General features: G+C 39.1%; 1 protein-coding gene, 1 long non-coding RNA gene and 1 pseudogene across 2 annotated transcripts; 1 reads left to right on the forward strand and 2 right to left on the reverse strand.

The window, feature by feature from the left end:
• Nucleotides 1–759: 759 nt before the first annotated feature.
• LOC144713973 (uncharacterized) lies at nt 760–2058 on the reverse strand (annotated as a pseudogene).
• A 593-nt stretch (nt 2059–2651) lies between these two features.
• On the reverse strand, nt 2652–3399 carry LOC144714529 (uncharacterized). The gene is made up of 2 exons (XR_013584389.1): nt 3145–3399; nt 2652–3034 (listed from the first exon to the last, which is right to left on the reverse strand). It is a non-coding gene; the product is annotated as an uncharacterized LOC144714529 (long non-coding RNA).
• An 11749-nt stretch (nt 3400–15148) lies between these two features.
• Nucleotides 15149–19256, forward strand: MEE49 (Ribosomal RNA processing Brix domain protein). The gene is made up of 11 exons (XM_078575146.1): nt 15149–15470; nt 15552–15632; nt 17204–17299; nt 17381–17464; nt 17542–17611; nt 17716–17798; nt 18164–18243; nt 18328–18426; nt 18578–18680; nt 18820–18909; nt 19024–19256. The coding sequence occupies exons 1-11, from the start codon at nt 15213–15215 to the stop codon at nt 19060–19062; spliced, it is 1083 nt and encodes a 360-aa protein (XP_078431272.1). The 5' UTR covers nt 15149–15212; the 3' UTR covers nt 19063–19256.
• The last annotated feature ends 4727 nt before the right edge of the window (nt 19257–23983 follow it).

The raw sequence follows: 23983 nt of genomic DNA on the forward strand, positions 1-23983 counted from the left end.
GATCTCGCCATGCCCATCATTGTGCGATTCCTTCGCTCCACCACCCCATTTTGTTGTGGCGTGTATAGGGCGGTGAACTGTCGATCGATGCCGGCGTCCTCGCACATCCATGTAAACTCGGCCGAGAGAAATTCTCCCCCTCAATCTGTATGGAGCATCTTGATCTTGCGTCCCCGTGCATTTTCAACTAGAGCCTTGAATTTTGTGAATGCTGGAAGCGCCTGGTCCTTTGTCCTGATCACATACACCCACATCCATCGAGTGCAATCATCCACAATAAGTATAAAGTATTGGTTACCACCGTTCGTTGCCGGCGTGATCGGCCCACAGACATCCCCATGGTTCAGCTCGAGCGACTCCTCCGCCCAAAAGTTTGCTGCCGCCGGGAATGAATGCCTCGCCTGCTTGGCCACAAGGCAGCCCTGGCAGAGCAGCTGTGGGTGGGATATCAGTGGCCCTCCTCCAGCCATCAACTTGTCCGCAAGCATCTTCTATGCTTGGAAATTTACATGACCCAGGTGTGCATGCCACAGCCATGCAGGATCATCCAAGCTTGCCAACAAGGACACTGGGTATGCAAGGGTGAGCTCAACCCTATAGAGCCAGTTTGGAGTACGCCTCACCTTCATAATCAATTGCATCGGGTTTTTCACAAAGACTTCAATTTCATCCTCGTCCATGATCACCTTGTGACCTGTTTTAGTGAGTTGGCCAAGACTGACCATATTGCTGCACAAACTTGGAATGTAGTATACCTCCTCAAGTAGCCATTGGTCTCCATTCTTGCAAGCAAAGAGAATGGATCCCTTCCCCTTTGATCTCCACCGATCGGCCATCCCCAAATCTCACCATCCCAGTGACGCCCTCTTCGAGTTCCCGGAACTTGTTCCTATCCCCAGTCATGTGGTTACTTGCACCATTGTCGAGGAACCAAGTGGATGTCGTCAATGTGCTGCAATTGGCCTGGTGTAGCTCCGGCCACATTTTCTCCTCTTTCAGCAACACTACTGCCTGTTCCATCTGTCGAGGCAGTGATAGTTCTTCCTGCGGCATCGAGATTTATTGAGGTAACTCCTCTGACACTGCGAGGAGCAGTGCCGGTTCGATGTCGCCGGTCTGCGTGAGGTGGACTTCCTCCGTCTTCTTGGGGGCTTTGCACTGCGTGGAGTAGTGTCCCATCTTGCTGCAGTTGAAGCAGCGTATGTGACTCTTGTCACGAGCACCGCCTCCAGAGCCATCTGAGCCTTGAGCATTCTACGGCTCTCCACGGCCAGCTCTGCTGTGACCCCGGCTACGACCACGGCCGTCTCGGCCACGGTTCCTGCCTCCTGCGGATGCTTTGCCCTTCTGGCATGATAATGAATCACTCCACTTTCTTCTGCCGCACCTCCCACTCGGCCTGAGTGAAAAGAAGCTGTCCACCGACAGTAACACCACCACCGGCTTGGCGCAGGTGTGTGCGTTCGTCGAATGCCTTCAGCCGGGACAATGCTTCCTCGAACAGCATCGTGTCGATGTCGCAGAACTGTTCGACGCCGGCGATCACGGACAGGTACCGATCCGGCACGGTGTCGAACAGCTTTTTCACTAGGGCCGTGTCATCCAGTGTTCCTCCAACGTTGGTGTATCTGACCGACATCATCGACAGCCTCCCTGCATAATTGTCGAGAGACTCGCCATCAATCATCTGCATAGCATCGAAGTCGCTCTTCAGTGCCCGTAGTCGTGCGTTCTTGACGCGATCGGCTCCCACGAACCTCGTGCTAAGAGACTCCCAGATTTCCTTCGAAGTCTTCTTCTGTGCCACTTGCATCAGAATGTCCTCCGGAAGTGCTTGGAGTAGATGCGCCTTCGCCTTCCTGTCCAGTTTCAAGTCGAAGGCGGCATCGGCGCCAGTTGGACTGCTGTCCAGACGCCTTGGTCCTCCATGATCGCCTGGACTCGTATCGCCCAGCTGGTGTAGTGCGCCACCGTGAGTTGCAGGTACTGGTACGAGCTCATGCTTCCGCCACCGCTGCTGCTACTGCTCGCCAACGGGATCAACGACGTCTTCTCCATGAGAGTATTTGAGATTATCACAGGGCTCTGATACCAAATGTTGGGCTTCAACACAGGATCTCTCTCGCTTTCAAATTTCTCTCTCGTCTGAGTATTGTAGCAAACAAACGGCAAGGAAAAAAAAACAACTTAACTTGTGCTGTGTTTAGTCTATTAATTAAACAGTGAACGCCTGAATCGTGCCATCCCACAATCCAGACTCGACGCTAACTTCGTGCGCTCGGCACGTTTGGAGGAAGACTGGGGAAAATGCCGCACGTCGCGCAGGTCATGCACAAGCGAACGGATGAGGACTTGCCACGCTCCCGCATTTGTCGCACTCCAGTCGTTGCAATCTGCCACGTCCAGAACACCGCGGGGCCTCCTAGGACTTAGTTTCAACACTCTCTCCATCTCTATCTTTCTCTGTCCCTCTCTCTCTCTCTTTCTTTCTGTCTCCCCCTCTCTCTCCCTCTCTCTCTGTCCTCATCTTCTTCTTATCCTTTGGCCAAGCTCGTCTGCCTTCTTCTTTTCTTTTTGTGCCTCTCGAATTTTTCCAATCCTTTGGTGGGAACGGGGATTATATCAGTTCGCGCGCTTCCAAACAACAAAACTGGCCAAACGAGAGTTACATTAAACGCTTATTCTCAACTCCAAATACATACAAGGCGGAGCAAATCCCTCAGCCAGTACCGGAGGAAGCTTGCTCTGTATTTCACGCTACGTCGGCACTATTATGCATTTACAAGGGTCAAGCGGCAAGCCGAAGAGAAGCAGCGGCAGTCTTCCACAGCCTAAAAGCAGCAGAGAGTGCAATAACCTGCGAACCAGCGGCAGCAGCGGCGGCAGCACAAGGGGCGAATACGGAACATCGGTGGAGACGGGCAGCATCGGTAGCATCTGAAGCCTAGAATGGAGCAGCAGCGATTGCAGCAGCGTCCAGTAAGCCTGTCCGGAAAAAATCGAACCACCCGCCATTCGGCCACAGTCGTTGCACCTGGAAATTATGAAAACACGCACTTAGCAGACCTCTTAAGCACAGCATACCAAATGAAAATTATTTCATCTATGTCAGCGCATGCAATAGTTGGATAACAGAGTATCCACCAAGAGGCATAGGGGGCATAGGGGGCATAGGGGGCATCTGCGCGTCTGTAGTGTAGGTGGACAGCGTGAGAACAACGAGTATGATAGCCAGAAGAAATAAGCTCTTGGGCGCCATCTTGCTAAGGATAGGGGAAGTGCTTCTCTCGCTCTGGTTTTGTTGAGCTGCGTTCCCTTCTTATAGAATCCGCGGGAGTCACGAGTTGCGAGTTTGCTGATAGTCACAATACCATGGATTTTCTTTAAAAGTTATCTCGAATGCGGTGTAATCCGAGAATCACCCATCAGAGTAATGTAAGATTAACGGGTTAATGCCGTACTGATCTTTTTGACAGATTCATCAGGATAAAACGTTTGGTAATTGTATACGAACAATGCTTGCCATGGCTGACAGCTTCCTAGGTGACCAGGTAAGAGCGCTGGGAAAATTGGGATTAAATAAATGGCAGCCTCTATCAGACCTAATTATAATCGGCAGCTGTCAGCACTTTACCTTAAAGGTAAATAAAATTTAAACCTGATGAATATAAGGGTACATCTGAAACCTCTATCTTTTCATGAATTAATAAAGCTAACTGGCCAATGTTTATCTCTTTGAGGATTCTTTAGCAAGCACCAAAGCTGTCCGAATAAAAGATAAGGGGACCATGAAAAATTGAAAATATGAAAGCGACGGATGACAACTAGTTTTTTAGCTAGATAAACATTGACTAAGATTTCAGTTACCCATCTTGGAGATTCGTACGGCTGACCTGCAAGCAGCTGTACGATGTAGACGTACTTATTTAATATATTTTGTCGTGTATATCTTCCCACCCCTGCATTGATTCTTTATCAATATATGGGTACACCATAACTCTCAAGCTTATCTCAATCTTCGATCATGGGCCCGCCCGTTGGTTTCCAGCACTTCAAATCCTTCTCTAAATATTTCTCAAGCGGAATGGTGCTGATATGCAAGTTCTGGGTATTCTTTAAAGAACTATAATTATGATAATATCACATCATTAAAAAAAATATGATTGTTTATAAATATCATTAAATCCCAAGTATACAAATACGCATCATAATAATTTATGGGTTCTGTAAGATTAATTCATTACCAAAAATCATTCTCACAACGTAAACCACATTAATCAAATCTGATTGAAAACAAAAAACATTGGATGATAATATCATATTTTATGTTACTATTTCTACTTTCTCTTTATTCCTTGGAAGAGCGCCTTAATTCATTCACATGTCTGGCCTCAAGAAGTATCCACATATCCATGGGAGCGATGGATCTCCTCTTAAACTTCTTCAGTTCTCATTAAAAATATGGATGATTTTCTCACCATCCAGTCACAGTTCAGGGAGAAAGAATTCTGAGAAGGGGAGAAGATAGGAGCAGCGCCCAATCTTGGCTCGCATGGATAATTTCTATGGTTCCCCTTTTGCATAAAATTACTTATTATTTAAATATATCCACCAATATATAGAGATCTTATGTGTGTAACCTCCAAGATCCATGTATCATTATAGTAAATAATTTTAATTTCCCATTAACATTTATTAAGAAAAATAAATATCTGAGTATATTGGCATTTGAATAACCCAATTATGGATTAAGTTTCAATCCTCTAGAATACATAGAATAAAATGTTTACTCTCTTATGGAACCTTTCCCATCATCAGTTACCATGCAAGAATATTTTTTCATCTGCATGATACACCTAAATGACTTATGATTAACCATCAAGATTTTCATCATTCCAGTTAGTATTCATTGAAACAGAGATCAGTGGAGAACCTCTTATCTGACATCTCAAATCACCTGGCCAAATAATTCAATGCATCTTCTTCCTTGAGTCAGTCTCCTCTTACACTAAGTGCAAACAATACCATCTTGACCATTCAATCAACTCAGTAGACTTCTCATTTTTAAGACAAATTCAAAATCTATGATTCGAGATTGTAAGTCATAGTAAAAAATAATCATCCATGTAAAATATGTTTTGGGCATCTCAAGTCTTAGGACCACTTACATAACAATGCATGAATTAACCTGATTGATCCTTTGGTTTGATACAATATTGAGCTCCTATATCACAAAAATTCTTACTCACTAACTTAAAAACCCTAGGAAAATTCAAAATACTTACCACCTTTGTAACCCCACATCAGTATCTCAAATCCACACTCTTATTCTTGGACCTTGGACAACTTTATTGATCCAACAAGGCAAACATCCATAGTTCCCATCATTAGCATTCTTCTTTTCCAATTTTTACAGTAAAAAAGTTTATTTTTAACAACCATATATTTTATAAATGCCAACAAAGATCATATTTTTACATGAAAAAACATATGACAATGTGCCCCAGGCATGTGCACTATTGTCTCAACCATGAGGAAGCGCAACATTGTGTTCCCATCAGTTTTATGTATATGCATGTTTAGCAAACTATCATGCCATAAAGTCCACCATTTCGTGCATGCCCACACTCACCACTAAAGTGTAGAGCATTATCCACCTGTATTCCTTACTTGTCTGCATCCTTCCTATGAACTCTTTATATTCCCATCCCTTTATAATATAAATATTGATGGATATTATGTGGCCGTCAAGACAATCACACTACCATGTTTATTTCAGTCCATTGAATAAAGTATTTACGTTCATTATTATGCCAGGTGATGTTTATAATGAAGTCCATGAATACATGCAATGACTTAGTGAATTATGATGAGATCATAATACAGTGATCACTAGTCTTTGAACATACATTCTAAATATTCATATTCGATGGATAGTCGAGACGGACATCGAATTATACCAACAGAATAGCACTCTCTGATTGATTAGCCAAAAATAGGGGTAAATTATACAATTTTATTATCCCTTGTCGTTGTTAATTTTAGCTTATATAATGAAATTTATAAAACCTTCACCTAAGATGTATAATGATAAGTAGAGGTATTGTCCAAGGGAATCTATTAAGGTAATTCAATTGATGATCTCCTTGAATAATTTGACCCTAATTAGAGTTAATTTAATCTCCACTGAAGATCAAATCACCCTAATTAGAGGAAGAATTTAGAAATGGGGGTATAAGATATGGGAAGAATAGAAGAAGTGAGGAGCTCTAGATTGACTTCTATGATCCAATAAAAAGGACAAATAGGTCAATTAGAGGGGATAATAAGAAAATCTAATTTTGATTCAGTTTGATTTTGGGAAATTTGGTAAAAAAATTTACTAACTATCGGATCATAAAGGCAAGCTAATATCTCCTGGAAATTAAACTTTTATAAGTTTTTCTTGATGTGAAAATGGAATAGCTAGATCAATTTCATAATTTCTCATCTCAATTCTAGTATGAGCTTGTACATTCCTCTCAAGCCAAGCTATTTAGAAATGCAGACTAAGCTCAAGAAATCAATCATAAAATTTACTAACACAGAATCCAAATCACACTAAAAACACATACAATGAAATAGAAAGGACCTAATAGAGTTGATCTAGGATGAAGCTCCTCTCTGTGTTGCAGCTATGATAGAGCCACCTCCAGAATGACCCCCTCCTCTCAAAATTTAGCTTTTATGCTTAGGTTACATGGTAAAAATTACCCTTTTACCCTCATTTAGTAATTGATTTGTATCCATCAATTTAGCTTGATCTGAACAATCCAACTTTATAGAAAGAGGAGGTTGAGACAAGCAAATCCATAAAAACATCACCTCAATTAGACTTCAGGATCGAAAGTTATTAATAAATGAAAATTGACCAATCATAGCCATTGGATCAATTTTCATTTATTTAATTTAATTTTTCATTTACACTCAATGTCGTGTCGTTTTCTGATTGGCTGATGCATTTTGAACTTCAAATGGCGGGTTCATACTCGACGCGCCACATACCCTTATTTTAAACAAGCTGAAAATATTGTACATAAAATTCACATAATTTCCCCTTATTTACTGTGAAGTAATAAAAACGCCATTATGGCTTTAAAACATAGGCTTAAATGAGTATTTTAGTCAAAGAATATGAACCGGTCTTGAACGCTGATAACATGTAAATAAGCATGATAATTCATATTTATTTCATTCATTTTATAGCATAATTAAGCTAATTTTATGCATGTTATCATGAATTTTATGTACTTTTCACCAAAAATACATATGTCCCCTAAATAATTATTATTGCATTCATGTTAGTATATTTTTATGTTTATATTGATTTAATGGATAGTATATTTAAAAAGAATTAATTTGGTGAAAATTTCATCCAAAAAGGAATTGTAGATAAAGAGATATTTAATTTTGAATTGTAGAGAATTTTCTGGATTATATTTGATATTTTCCAAGTTTGTTTAGGTTAAAAAATGGCAGAATGAAGGCCCACTAAGGAGGGATGATGTGGAACAACTGGTGGCTCTCTTTTCTTGTGGAACAATTCAATTTTTTGCCCTACAAAGAGGGATGATGTTGAACAACTGGTGGCTCTCTTTTCCTGTGGCACAAGTCAAATTCGTGCCCTACAAGGATGGATGATGTGGCATGCTCTGGTGGCTCCCTATTTTGGTGGAACTACTCAAGAAAATGAATGGCTGGAAATGCTCAAAATTCAAATGGACGTAACCTATGGCTGAAATTTTGTGGGGAGATCCACCCCTTATTTCTCTTTCCATAACCTGTGGCTGATCCAATAAATAGATCCTGAAATTAGGCTCTTCTTGTACTTAATTTTTTCTTTTACAATGTGGGAGACCTTGTGAAAAAAAGATGTATGAGTGCCAATTTAGGATTTTTTCCCTCTTCCAAAATTGATTTTATTCCCTCTCTTGATTTATCGTTGTGTCTGTTACAACATGCCAAGGCGCAGTGTGCAATATACGCGTCCATGAAGGGAGATTAATGCTTGGGAGCATCACCAAAGGAAGAGGTAAGTCCAAAACATTTAATTAGGTTTTCTATTCAATTTTCCTCATCTTTATATCAATTCCACATTCTCATATCACTTTACTCTCTGTTATAAGTTATTAAACCCTATGAGTAGGGATTAATGGCTTATACCACCCATTCCTAATTAGGTTTTTCATAGGAAACCCCTAATTAAGGTTTCTTCATCATATCCATTCATTCCTCTCATCCCATTCTCACTCCACGATTTTAATACTATCCTAATCTCTGTTATGAGTAAAAATTAATAACATACACAGAAAACTTAGTTTAATTAAAATCACAATATATATCTAGTATCTCTTCTTTCCATGCTCTCTCATTTTAACCACTTTCTTAATCATTACTTTGTTCTAAATATCAATCTTAATCACAAATCCTTCTCTTTGGTTTGACCTCTTACTCACCAATTTACATCAATAATCAGTGAAATAGGGTTAATTATAAATATTATTGCATGTGTCTCGAAATTACACATCAACTAGGTTAACCACCTAAATTTCAACTTATCAAAAGCTGAGTATATAATAAATGGAGATCAATATTTTATGGCTATGTCAGCTTATTCTGTTGTAAACACAAAAAAAAACCAATTCATAGACCTTTATTACCAATCTGCATCTCCCATTCTACTTTAACTCTCGTACTGAGTGTGAGATGTCTCTGACACTTTTCAAAGAGTTATCCAGATTACAAAACCATGATTGGTTTACACTTGGCAATATATGACAAAATACTATCCTCACTGTCTTTGTTTTCTGTTAAATACTAAATTTTGTACACTTTTAAGGCAAATGGGGAATCAATCAAAATAATGGTGATACGTTTTAGCATATGTAAAACATATTTCTATGTTTGATTGATATTTCTATATTTTTTTCCTTATTTTTGATTCACGAAACACTCAATTCTGTTTCTCGCATGTAAGTTTAAGTTTTGGGTAAAATAGGTTAGAAAAATATCATCTATAAGAAAAAATGAGGAAATTTTGATTTATATTAGGGAAAATATGAAAATTTCAGAAAATTATTGTTTTACTAAAATTATCATTACACAATGTGCTTTTGAACGGTTACAAGAATCTACAATGTCATAAATATGTATAAGAACATTCATGGATATCATTAATAATTGGATTTGGTTTATTCAGGTATTTTTACTATATTTAGTTATAATTTGTTGTATCATTAATTAAAATATATATTTAAATTAAATAATAGGAAATAAAATGAAATAGATATAGGTTTTGGAGATTTGGAAGTCATGCAATTTAGAGATTTTTTATTGGGGAAAAAATATTTATTTAAATTACTTTACTACGTACTTTGGGATCAAAATTTTTGAGAGAGTTATTGTTGAATAGAAAATATTTTTTAAATATTAAATGATGATTTTATTAAAATTATTTACTTGATCTATAATTTTAGTAGTAGTTATTTTGATAGAAACTAGATAGTTGAGATAGATATCAATAGAGATTTGGATATATCTGGATGTGAGAGGTAGATGTTGAAAGAGGTATTATTGGATTAATATAGAAGAACAGAAGGGTGTGCAGTGTGGTGAGACTTTTGCACCAAGTGTGGAAATTTTTGGTCTTTTCAAACCCCTTGTGTTAGGTACAGTGAAAATTTGTGCAAAAATTTACGCTGCACCTCGCAGAAAATTACACAATCTGGGTGGATAAAAAGATGTATGTGAGAGAGAGAGAGATAGAGAGAGAAGATCAAGAAAGACAGAGGGGGAGAGAGGGGGGTTGGGTAAGATACACAGAGAGAGGAGCGAGCGAGTGACATAGAGAGAGAGAGAGGAGTGAGCAACATATAGAGAGAGGGAAAGAAAAGTGAGTGAGAGAGAGAAAATAAATGTGTATGAGAGAGGAGCAAACAACATATAGATAAAGAGGAGAGATAGAGACAAATAGAAAAGAGAGAAAGAGATAGAGGAGTAATTGAGATAATCATCACATATATGCAGATAATTTCACCCACATATAGATTCAAGGATAGTAAAGAAATGTTGCTTGATATATTTCTTGTGAAAATAATATTAATATGTAATTAAGTGTCACAAGATGGTTCTGTTGGGTACTAGGGCCTCAATCTGGATGAAAAACATAGAACGACTTGCAGCAGAAGACTTAAACACAATTGTTACAACATCAAAAAAACCTGAAATGAATCACCTTTGCACTAATTGCATATGTGATTTATTGGATCATCAAGGGAGATGTGTTGACTACTCATGTGTGCAACCCCTAGAGGTATCCACATTAACCTCGGCACGTTGAATCTCCTTCCCCACCTTGACAAATTTTTCACATCCTCCATCCTTGTCATTACGTCAGTCCGATCGCATCAATAATGGAGAGAAGAAAAGTGGAGAAGGGAGAAGAAGGTGACGATCGCTGCACAATTTTGGCCAATAATTGGTAACCCTCTATGCGTATGTATCACTCTTGTAAATGAATTTTGTGGCCTAATAAACTTTGTCAGCCTTTTTGCTTTATTAACTATAGCATCATATTTATTAATTTATCTCACATCAATTTAAAGTGATCGATAGGTTGAGGCTCTAGCCCGTGGGGTATGAAGCTCCATCTTGTGCTCTAGAAGATATAAACGAGTGTGTATTGACTCACTCATGGAACATGTTTGTTGTCAATTACTATTTACGTATAGTCCCTCATCTGCTTGACACTTCAAAGAGGACTTAGGGTATGGTCAGTTGTCAAGCCCTAATTGATCATCTGAGCTAATTTTGATGTGTTTGAAAATCATTGGAAAACTCTTCTGGAATATTTCACTACCTTGGACAAGGACTTCATCCCACCATCTTCCTTGAGTTGTATCATCTTATACCAAGGGCAGAAAATCTCATATTGACATCTCAATCATCTTTGTGAACTTCTTGATTCGCCTGAAATAAGAGTATTTAGAATCCCATGATTAGGGACTCGTAGGTCATAGTCAAAGTAGAACTGTCCGTCTACAAGATGTCTTTGGTGTCTCAGGTCTAAGAACCACTTACACAATCATGATGTCAATCAACCTAATTGACAGTTTGGTATAAGAACATTCAGGGATTCTTACGGATCAGTTTAGTGAACTCTTTCCACTAAAGAGCACCCACCATCCTTAGTGTCTCCACACTAATGGCTATGGGAACGTCCAAACTCATCATATGAGTGAAGCTAGATAGAGTTATTCTATCTGGATATTTTGATGTCCTTCTAGAGTATCCTTTGAATATGAATATTTAGAACACATGCTTAAAGAATAGTGATCTCCGTGTAATAATCTCATCATAATTCACTAAGTCTGATCATGTATTCATGGACTTCATTATAGGCATCACATGTGCACTATAATGAATGCATTGTATTAGTAAGAATGAATGACATTTTAATGTGTGATTGGCATGCTGGCCAAATATATTTCCATCAAGTCGAAGGTATTTGTGACTTCACTATGAATCAAATGTTTTTTCTCGATTACTTATTATCATTATGAAGTAAATTTATGCAGGACTACTGACAATGCATCAAATAATAGAAAATTGATGAATTTTCTAGAAAGCCAAATTGAGCACCCTACTTGTGGTGTCATCGAAGTAAGATATTCTAGATGAATGGTAGAGAACAATATAATGCATTTGATGACTTTAGTTCATCTATCTTAAGCATGGGAGATAATCATTACAATACACCATTCAACACAACGAGAAGAGTGTCATCTAGCTTTATACAAGCAGTCTAGCCTTTTAGATCAAAGAAAGGTTCTAGTATACCATCCAATAAGGTGGAATTCTCTGTACACGAAGCTGATATTCAATGTCAAACACAGGGACTTTCTTGACATCATGGCATTGAACAAGTCAAAGAAAACAGTCTCCTACCCCCCGAGATGACTATCCCTCTAGCTTGCCAATCAAAAATGCCACCAACAAATCAATCCATTTTGTCATCATAGGAATAACAAGACATTTGGATAGTGGCATGCACAGGATCAAAGATGCAACCATGTTCTAACTCAATATAGCCATATTAAAATATATCATACATCCATCTATAGATCTTGTTAGGCAATGAAGACCAAGATGAACAAGTATGCATCAATCTTCACTCGCAAAATGCCCTTCACCATTTTTGTACTCATAGATCCCTCCTTGAAGATATGGTTAATTCTCCACAACAATCATGATGAGGTCATACTGTTTGTTTTACATGTTCGGAATTTATTACATCCAATGGGTTCACCATTGACTAGAGGACAGTTAATACATTTTATTCTTGATGTTTTCTTTCAACTGGGAACACTATAGTTTTTTTTTGTGAAGCAATGGGTGAGATCTTGCAAGACAGTGAGCAGATGCCCAACTCCTATCACGGGGATAGAACCATTGCACTTGTGGCAGATAACAGGTGGACACTTGTATCCAGGATTAACTATTGTTACCAAGAAAATCATATCAGTCTCAGGGACGAGTGTGCCCTCAAAGTGATTTTTCTCTATCAGTCATATCATCATCAACTACAAGTGATCTAAATTTACCGTAAAGAGCATCGAGCTACTCATGGCGTTGAAGTGTTGGTAGCGAGTGGAGGACGATATCAACAATGATACCAAGTAAAAGGAAGAAGAAAATGATTCAACATTTTCTCTGCTTGAAGCTGATGACCATTTAAATACTGTTTCATGATTTGATGGGAAATGTGCCAAAAAAATTCATCTTTATTTTTTACAAAATTCTATTTAAGCATTTATTTCATGATGTGTTTAATTTCAAACTTATAAAGTTATTATAACATATTTTACGTCTAGGTAATAAGTTATGGTTATAAAATGCTAGTTCATAGATTATTAACTTTCCATAATATTGTAATCATTATATAGATAGTGATGGAGGTTAACAGTTATAAAGTTAATTTCAAACTTACAAATATTTTATAAAATAACGTATGAATACAGAATAAGTTATGGTTATTATATAAGTTATATTAGACTTTTAAGTTTGTATGATATAATATTAATTATCAATGTAGTGGTGGAAGTAAATAAGAATAATCTAATCTCGAACTTATAAAGTTATTATAAATCACAATAAGGCTACTTATTAAGTCATTGTTCTAAAATATAAATCATTCTTTTTAAAGTTTGCATCTTATAAGTATTTTATAAAATATTGCTTGCCTATGTAATAAATCATGGTTATAAATAATTAAACACTACATTTTTTAAGTTAACCCAATATGATATTATTTTCCACAGTATAATATTATATTAGTGGATGTCAATACTTATAAATTTAATTTCAATAAGATAATAGAATTTAATATTTATTATTTAAATGTTTTTTATATAATTTGAACTTAAAGCATTTAATTTAAAGTCAAAATTTTCAATTCATTTCTGTAATTTTATGCAATCTGTTGTGCAAATTTGTGTTGAAATTTGCACCGCACATCACACAATGGGTTTGGTGCAACCAAAGAATTTTCACAAGTGGTGTAAATATTCACACCACACCGCAGGCCCTTCTTCACTCTTTAGAGCGTCTTTGAATGTTTCCTCCTCTTGAATGTGATTAGAAGAATATTGCATTAAAGTGAATAAACTCTACGCATACTAATGTATATCTAAAAATAAGAAGGAGTTTATTTTGTGATGAATAAAATACTAAATCTCCCAAAAATCATCCTGCAAGTTGGTTGTTTTCTGCTATCAGTGACATCTCATAGTTGTCATTAGTTCCCCCCGAGCTCTTTAATCATGCATCAAATAGCATGATTATTGATGATATGCATTCGTATGGGTGTTAAAAGCACAATAGTGAGAATAAAAACATAAAACTTGTGCTTTTATACTCATTAACTCATATATAAACCGTACCATCTGTGGAATTACACTAATATGGTCCGGTTATTCTATGATCAGTAAGGAGCTTCAATTAGATGTATAGACCTCTTGGGACTTTGTTAACAAAATTATTACTAAATATGTTATGAAGTCTTTCGACACTTTTTAGTGGAATGCCACGTGGAATTAGATTAAGCTTTGCACCAGCTTGGTACATTTTTATTATTATAAAGTTTTCTTGTGCTTATTCATAATTTTAGATATTTATAAAATATTTTGTTTCCACTTTCCATCACCTCCAAGACGAGTTTTTCTCCAGAGACTTAAGGTTTCATCATTTCAGGCTTGAAAGTTAAAAAAAGAAAACACCCATTTCACTGCTTCTCTTGATAGTAAATGATCTTACTCCTCACATTTAATAATGCCCTTTCCCCTAAAGTTATCATTGATGAGACCATAAAGTGATTCATGCAGATAGTGAGTATAGTTCCAGACCGTCCCGGACGTGGACGATGTACGGGACAGGACAAATTTTGTCCTGTCTGATAACCTGATTCAGTGCAGGGACGTTGGATGGGATGAATTTTTCACTCAACGGTACAAAAACCGTCCCGTCCATTTCTTTCAGGATGAATTTTCGTCCTGTCCGGAGAAAAAACCGTCCCATCCCTTGTCCCCGACGAAAAAAAACCCGTTTTATATTTTTAAATATATATTTTCTAAGTTTTTTAGTGAAGTACGAAGGAGAGAGAATCCAAAGGGACATATGTACAATTATTTCTGAGCGGGGCCAATTTGCACGCGCGTAAAAATACATGGACTTTGATGCAAATTGTCATAGCGAGTCCAAGCGTCTACATCTCAATCATCAGATGCGAATCCAGCTTTTTTCCATCCAGATTTGTCTGTCCATCGTCCGAGACCTCTAGACAGATGGTGTTTTCGTCCCACGGGACGATAACCGTCCCGTCCGGTGGTCCCCAGGACGAATTTTCGTCCCAAAATTCGTCCAAACCCAGGGACGGGACGATTTTTTCCCGAAATTCGTCCCGAGACGAAAAAATCGTCCTGTCCGCGTCCCTGCACTATAAATTAGTGACTTAGTGAGTCATACACTAATGGGCCTTGTGATGAATTCGGATCCAGTATCCGGCCCAGTTAAACTTTGAGGAGGACTTCAAAACCTCCTGCCCAGACTGTCTTCCTCTTCAAAGCTTCTCCATTGCGGCGGCAGAGAAGTAGCGAGGTTTCTCTGGGCGCTGTCGAATGGGGAAGGGGAAGAGGGAAGAAGATGGCGATGATTGGCCGGCCAAAGACGACTCAGAAGGGACGAAGGGGGGAGAAAGGAGAGTTGCGACGCCGGGTAGCAGTCTCAAGGACCGGATTCTCCCTTCCATGATCAAGAACAAGATCAAGAGGACTGAGGTTTACGCTAAGCAGAAGCGCGAGAAGAAGGTAGAGAAGCGTCGCAAGAATCAGGAGCGGAAGGCGGCCGCCAAGAGAGCCCTTGAGCTCGGGGAGGAGGTGATTTCTTCTTTGTTGTTGAAAGATTGGATTTTTTTTTGTAATCTGAGGAATGGGTGTTTTTTCTCCTGTGTGATGCAGCCACCCCCGAAGAGTGTGCCGAGAACAATTGAGAACACTAGGGAAGCTGACGAGACGGTTTGCAGGTCTGATGATGAGGAGGTGGGCTTAGATTTTCATTTTTTTCTTGGGGGTCTCCGTCGTTTCTTTGATTTTCCATAAATTTTCATTATTTTGCTTGTTCTTTAGGTTTACTCTTCTGTTCAGTTGATCTTTGTTTTTTATTTGTGGATTTATTGGATTCAGTATCTCTTTTTTTGGTAAATTACCAATTAGTGGAGTGGGGAGCCAAAAGTTTTTGCCTTTATTTTCATTTGAAAGAGAAGGGTCAGGCAATCGTCTGCCCACTTTTCTTCAGAAAAAATGTCTGCTCACTAGGCGAATACTTTTGTTTATTTTTTGGCTTAAAATTTTAACCTTAGAGGACATCTCATTGTTAAATTTGGTGATAGACTTGAATTAATATTGGAGGACGTTGAAACGGTAAAAAATTATGGAGGTCGCTTTCTAAAGATTTGATTTGGGTTCGTATGGTGCGGCTCGATTCAAGTTTAAAAGCTTTTGGGTTTGACAGGTTAAAAATAAGTTTGTAAACTATATTATTAAAATAAATTTAGTTCAACGAATTTACGATAGAGCGATATTTTGTTGGTTGTTCAGCTTTATTCGAGAAAGAAGACCTTGGAAACGAACGAACATCATCAAAAGCTTAGTATTGAGAATCATCCTCGATTCAGTGGATGAATTGAAGTTGGAGACCTTTTTTTCTTGTATTTCATTTTGATATTGGCTTAGTATACTTCAGGTAGAGTACATATCGCACAGGACTATATAGAACCGGGAAAGACTCCATTGGGGCTCTCACTTCAGATGAGGTCTTCTGGGCCTCTCTCAAGGGTGGAATATTCAGGAGGGAGGACTGGGGAACGCTACCCATGGTGTTATGGGCCATCTGGCTGCATGGTAATGAGATTGTTTTAAGGAAAAGACAGCTTTGATGGATGATGGTATTAGCAGAGTGTAGGGTTTTATTTCAGTTGGTTTAGAAGGATGTGGATTTTTTTTTTTTTGGGGTGGTGGGTGTTAGGTCCTTGAAACTCTTGTTTATTTCTATATATTCATCGGTTTGATCACTGATTTCGGGTGATCGTTCTTTTTGCTGGGAGAAAAAGAACCGGGAAAGACCAATGATTTGGCTTCTCTGTGACAAGCATGTTTAATTGGTGAGTGAGAGGAGTCTAAAGATCATCTATTTCAGATAATAATGGATACTGATCATGGATAAAAATTGAGATCTGAACGCATTGGGATGTAGAGGTGGCTCAGAAACAATTCAGCTAAGCTGAAACCTGCAGGGGTCTCTGAGAAAAATATGCATTTCAGTGGATTTTCTTAGAATGTGCCTTTATCTGTGATTGTTTTTCACTTGAATCTATTGAATTTCAGGGTGGTTTCGGTTTATATATGTTCTTTTGCCATTTTTATATCAAGTGCTGTAATTTTTTTCTACTAGTTTTTATGGACATCATTTCTGATTTCCATTTTGAGTAAGATTATTTATCAAGGATTCAGTTTACAAAGGTCCGTATATTAGTATCTTATTGCGCTTAGATTGTGAAAATTAATGCCAGAATCGCTATCTGACATAACGATCATCATTGCATCTTGTGCAGTTGTGTGCAACGAACAATGCAGATGAATTTAGTGAAGTATTAAAGCAGGACAGAGTTCCGAAGATATTGATCACTACTTGCCGCTTCCATTCAAGTGTACGTTCATTTGTTTTCCATGTTTGTGCCTGAAGTTTGATGCTTGAACAATTAACTTATTCACATTTTCTTTATGTGCAGCGGGGGCCTGCTTTCATTGCTGAATTGCTTTCAGCCATTCCTAATGCCCACTATTATAAAAGAGGGACCTATGAACTAAAAAAGGCACTGGCCGGAACTTTTCTTTTATAAGCTACATAGTTACGAATTTGACGTCTTTCTTACAAATACTTTCTCGCCAGATTGTAGAGTACGCCAAGAAGAAGGACTTCACTGCTCTTATTGTTGTTCATACAAATCGTCGGGAACCAGGTTAGTTTATTCTTGTTCAGTGGACGGTTCTTGTCTAATATCCAAACAGGCATTGGCCATATTTTCCTGTGTAGAAGAGACTCTAATTTAGCGTTTTGTCATAGATGCCATGTTGATTATTGGTCTACCTGATGGACCCACTGCACACTTCAAACTCTCAAAGCTTGTCCTGCGGAAAGACATAAAGGTTACTGTTTCTATAGATTCTCAATTTCTGATTTTCAATAGCTTTACCAATATATTACTTTTATGTATATATTTTGCAAGGCGCGTTTTGCTGCAGTTCTTTTATCCAATATATTACTTTTATGTTAGTTTATATATAATTTTTATACACTAAGTGCTTAATCCAATAGGTTCATTTGCTTTCTGTTTATACTCTCTCTTTCTCTATATATATATATATCCTGTGGCTATTTTTGTGAAACTCTTATGGTACACAATCGCTAAATGTATGATGCACTATTATGGGCATCTCAGTATCTTTTTTTATTATCTCGTATGGACCAATTCTCTGATGCAAAGTCTATAAGAGTTTTATCTCTCATGCAGAATCATGGAAATCCTACCAGGCATATGCCAGAATTGGTATTGAATAATTTCACCACTCGGCTTGGACACCGTGTTGGAAGGTATCGCTCGCGTTTCAAAGGAGAAGTGTTCGTTTATTTGTTTCTTTTAATCAGACTGAATAACTGGTATCTCATGCCTATCAGGATGATACAGTCCCTTTTCCCTCAGAATCCCGAATTCCGTGGTCGCCGGGTAGTGACTTTCCACAACCAACGGGATTTTATCTTCTTTCGGCATCACAGGTGCATTTTCACACACTTGTTTTTTATGATATGAAACGAACCATGGTCTAAGTCCTACAATGGATTTTCGACTTGTGAAGTTATTTACTCGTCTTTCTGATACGATGCTGATAAAACCATAAGTTCCACTTTGATAAAATTCTATCATCAGATATATTTTTGAAGATAAAGCCAAGAAAGAGGAGTCTAAGAAGGGAGCAAAAGATAGTAAGGTCAAGAAGTCCTCTGAGCCCAAAGTGATCGCTCGTCTTCAGGTAATGACATCCATCAAAAAGTTGAGTTCAATTTCTTCTGCACATCTCCAACTTAGGATAAAAAGGGAAGTATGGAGCCACAGATCATCTCGACTGTATTGCCCGGCTGAATTTGTGAAGCCCGTTTATTGTAATGTAGGAATGTGGACCTCGATTTACTCTCAAGTTGATCAGTCTGCAGCATGGCACCTTCAACACCAAAGGAGGGGAATTCGAGTGGAACCACAAGGTTGCTTGGCTATGTCCTTTGCGTTTTGTAAAAGTTTATTGCTCATGTTATATCTCTCTTGATATATCAATGCATATGTGCATATCCATCTCACATGGGTGATTGGGAATACAGCCGGAGATGGATACCAGCCGCCGGCGCTTCTTCTTATAATCCTGGCTCCAAAAGGTTGACCAAGGCAAGGTATTCTCTCCCTTCGCAATTTATTCAATCCCTCTTCCTTCAACTTCCTTTGTTCCGATTGGCCGTTCATCCTGTTGTTTTCAATTTTGTTAGTTATGTACGGTCAGTTGGAAAGGTCTTTTACACTATTAACCTGCTCTCTGCAAAAGATATCTCTTTGGAAAGGCTATTTTTTCTAGAAAATATATAGCTCATTAAAATTTTCATACTTGGTGGTGAAATTGAGTGTTTTTTGGGCATGTTCACAAATCATAAACAAGTTTGAAGATTGGATCATAACTCTCACATATAAATCGTTCCAGGGAAAACCCTTATTGGATTAGAGGAAGAAAATTTCAATGCACTGCGATGGGAGTTGTGCTAGAAAATCCAACATTTCGAGTTTGATTAATCCAGGTTCTAGATCTGTTCCCAGGAAGATGTACCGATATTTAGTAGTGACTACCCTTAAGAAAGAACTCGCTTATGCAACTCGGTAATACCATGAGCCTATTAACCAGTTATAATTACCTGACCGCCGGAGAGAAGGATTCTGTTGGCATTTGAGCTACCATAATCTGTGTACATTCTCTGACTGCCAGTAGATTGACAAGTATCCTGTGAGTTTACTATGATATATTGATTAGATTATTTACATACTTATAATGGTGGCAGAACAAGCATAAAATGATCATCTCTCATGCGCCTGAACTTATTTGAATCATTTAGGCTAGTCGTTAAATCAATGAAAGTAGGAGGTTTTGAATATCATCCATCATAAAAGTGTTGTAATTTCACCTACCAAATACCTTATTTTCTTTACGCAAGATGTTAATTATCAACATCAGTTGTAAAAAGATACCATAAGTAACTATATAAATTCAGCTTGAAACTATTTTAATCATTTCGTAATGAAGGAATATGTATGGAGTTTATTAATGACAACCCGGAATCAACTTGAGTGTATGTACTCTTGAAAATTTCATCTTAAACAGATACTCTGAGTTTATATCAGAAGAGAGATCTGTTAGAAACACATATCAAATACCCCATTTTTTATCCAGAGTTATGATGTAACACAACAGGCATCGGGATCGAACGGCTCGTGTTACAACACAGGGAGGGCGAGTTCAATCATGTCATGTAGTGGAAACAACTAATGTAGACGTAATGTAATTCATGATGCAACAATGAAATTATTGAGAAGTATAAATCCAGTATCGACAGACACTAACGACCACTAGGCTACGGTACATGCAACTTGGGAACGCCACTAGGCTCCTAATGACCCAGACGACGGGCTGAGTGCGGATGGTGCGAGTACGACTATTGTCGCTTGTGCATGCACCGTTTTAAGTGCCAATCAAGATCATACCGATAGAAAACTGTTCCCATCAACGTGTTCCTATCTATCACTAACCTAACACCAGCAGTGGAGAAAACGCTCTGAGGCACGGAGGGAAATGATATAATGCAGATAGGGGATTGATGAGCATACCAGTAGCGGTTGGGGCGTTGTCTGATTCGCCAACAACGAACACTAGGGCGCGGTGGCGTTAAGGCACAGAGGTGTGACGCGCACCACAGTCAACCGAGGCTGGATGCGGGGGGCGGCCGGGGAGCGGCCATAGAGGCGGGCAAGGGGCGACCCCAAGGGCGGCTGTGTGGTGGCCGCGGGGTGACCGAGAGGCAGCCGAAGAGGAGGCCGCGGGGGCGGCCGAGGGAGGCGACCGAAGAGGCGGCTGAAGGGGCCACCTAGGCACAGTCGCGGGGACAGCCGCGGGAGTATCCAAAGTGAGCCCGAGGGGCGGCTGCAAGGTTGGCCGGGGGCGACCAAGAGAAAGGCGGCAGGAAAGCCGAGGGGCGGCCTTGGGGAGGGGTGGTGGCCTCACTCACGTCGGCAGCGAGGTGGCGCCCTCAGGTCGGCCGCGGGGGCGGTGGCCTCGGGTCGGCCGCAAGGACGGCGGCCTCGGGTCGGCCGCAGGGGCGGCGGCCTCGGGTCGGCCGTGGGGCGCATGACGTGTCACTAATCATGCTTGCAAAACTACATTTAATAAAGGATTATGAAGTCATTTTAAATGAAACAAAATTGCATTTTATGTTAAATTCCACTTTTTTGAAAATATTCGTTCATTATGCAAAATATTCCATTTTAATAGGTTTTTGCGTTTATAAGCATAGTAAAGAATTTGATGGTTAAATAAAAGAATAAAAAGTATAAACAAAAAAAAGAATATTACTAACGTAAATATAAAAAAATAAAAGAATGGGCCGTGGCCAAGTCAAGCCGTAGCCGAGTGCACCGCACGCGCTGCTTGCAGCCGCAACCAAGATCGCAGTCGCAGGCAGCAAGCACAGCACAAGCCCAGCCAACGGCCGCGCCCCAAAGCGTGTCAAGGAGATCTGTCAGAGCCCAGAGGTAAGTGTGGATTCAATTTCATTTTAAGAAGGAAGTGCAGAATGTATATACCAAGCGCAGTTTTCAAACCAGTCAATATGGGATTGGGAAATCCCGTATCTCGAACGCAATTGGGCCGGGCCAAGGCGGAAAGAGAACGATCGCGGCCCATCGGGCCGCGATCTAGAGAAAATACACTAAAATTTTGAACGGGCTTCGAGCCGACCCGGCTCGAAGCCCGTATCAAAATGGACCTTACTTAAAAGTAACTTTTTAATCTTGACTGTCGATCTTCCTTCGGAAGATGAACGATCAAGATCATTTTTTTATTTCTTTTCTGTTTTCTTCTATTTCAGGGCGACAAATCATCTCGAAGCTCCGACATGGACAAATCTGATGCATCCAACTGGATTCTCATGGCTGACGTAACTTGCCAACGGAGCGGGGGTCTACCGAATTTAAGGGGGTCCACGGCTACGATTTAATCGTAGCCGTTGAACCCCTAATGACTCAGATCTAACGGCCAGGGGATCTCCACATTTTCTTCACAGTCGACCGCCGTCGTGGCCGGCGACGAGAAGGTGGATTTCTACCGCTCGGTCGCCGGAGATGTCGCTAGAATCGTCCCATACAGGTCAGGAAGGTCATCCGACCATTCCCGACCTATAAAGTGGTTGTGAATAGCCGGAAAACAGGATCTTTTCGCGCCGAGTTGAAATCTATAAAAATTGCGTCCTTTTTGCACGGCGGAGCGCCCATTTTCCCCTTCTCTCGTTCTGGTTCTCCCGGTCATCGGTGGTGACAGCTCAGTGACCTGAAGGGAGTGCTGAAGGAGGAAGAAACTCAAAGGAAGATCAACTTTCTTAGCTGAAGGAAGACGCGGCTGGAACAGAGGTCTGAAGCCGTCGGCGACCTACGTCCTCCGCCAAATCCGATAAGACGATATTTTTACGTCGGTTTAGATCAATAGATCATTTCTTACTTAGAAATATTGAGGAATTAACCTCAATCTAATTCTCGAATTGAATCGATTTTGAGCAAAACAGAAACAAGAATCTCAAATCCTCTTTCAGACATTTCAACAAGCACCTTGCAACGTACATTCAACTTTCTTTTTCCCCTATTATTCTGATCTCTAAAAATTCCATAAAAATATTCCAAAATCACTAATCTAATTCCTCTTTTCATGTATAAAGTCTGAGATCAATATAAAATCTTTAGGGAGGACTTTCTTTATAAACATCATTAATAAATTTCTCCCTATCCTTTCTTGACCATTCTACTCATCAGTCTAATTCTATCTCTAACTGCCAATCCCAGTGGAGATGACCTTGCTCATCGCTATATGATTTTGAGTAAGTTGACACGTACAAATTTTTATTTGATTGAAGCGAAAATAATAACGAGGTTAGCGAGGTGGCCGCCTCGGGTCAGCCGCAGGGACGGTGGCCTCGGGTCGGCCGTGGGGCGTAACTGCCTCTAGTCGGTCGTGGGGCGCGACGGCCTCAAGTCGCTGCGCCCCGCGGCCGACCTAAGGCTGCTACGCCCCCCAGCCGACCCTAGGACGCCGCCTCCTGCGATCGTAATCCTGTTAATTTGGCCTTTTAGGCTTATCAGATAGGCTTATCCTATCTGATAAGCCTAAAAAATGTGCGTAAATATGTCGTTGATTTGGTGTTTCGACTTATGCAATAAAATTTATAAATACCCTTGATCACTAAATATAGAATATAGAGCAAGGGGTCGAACCACAGGGAGGCAGCAATCAAGAATTTTTATTCAATTTCTAACAAATTAATTCAGGAATGAATCAACTTTGCGATTAATAAACCTTAATTATACTTAATAATGTATTTAATTAATCAAAATTAAGTACAAACTTAATTTTGATTTTAAATACTTTCGGTGAAAACACTCAAGATAGGATAATTTTAATTATAATATCAGATTAATTCGGATTATTAATTTCCCAATTATTATAAAATTTTAAGAAAATTTTATGAATTTAAATTGGGAATTTAATAAGCAAGAAAGGGATTTTGAAATTGGAAATCAAGATGGACGAATTTATGGATGAAATTTATATTTAGGGTTTTTATATATTGATTAAATTTCCAAACAATCAATTTTGAAATCTAGAGAGAGAAACTAGATGAATTAACCTAGAGAGAGAAAGTGAAGAATTAGGGGAAAATGTGAAATCCGAACCTAAATAAAAAATTTAAAAATGCAGAATTGTTTCAAATCTATTCAAAACTAAATATTAACAATCAGATCTTGAATCAGACTTAAAATGCAATATTAATTTTGTTAAAAACAACTTCTAGGGCATGTACATTTTGCCCATGCCTCTGCGTTTTAGAATCGTTCAAGAAGAAGTTCAAAATACAAATCAGAAACTTACAACTTTGAATACAGGATCAAGATCTGTAAACTTCCAAAGCAACTCATATGTCCTTCCTGGCCAAATCCTTGGGGAGAGCTTCAAAAAGTGAATTTCTCTCTTTTCCAGAC

The sequence above is a fragment of the Wolffia australiana genome, chromosome 1 (assembly GCF_029677425.1).
Source record: "Wolffia australiana isolate 7733 chromosome 1, ASM2967742v1".
Taxonomy (NCBI): domain Eukaryota; kingdom Viridiplantae; phylum Streptophyta; class Magnoliopsida; order Alismatales; family Araceae; genus Wolffia; species Wolffia australiana.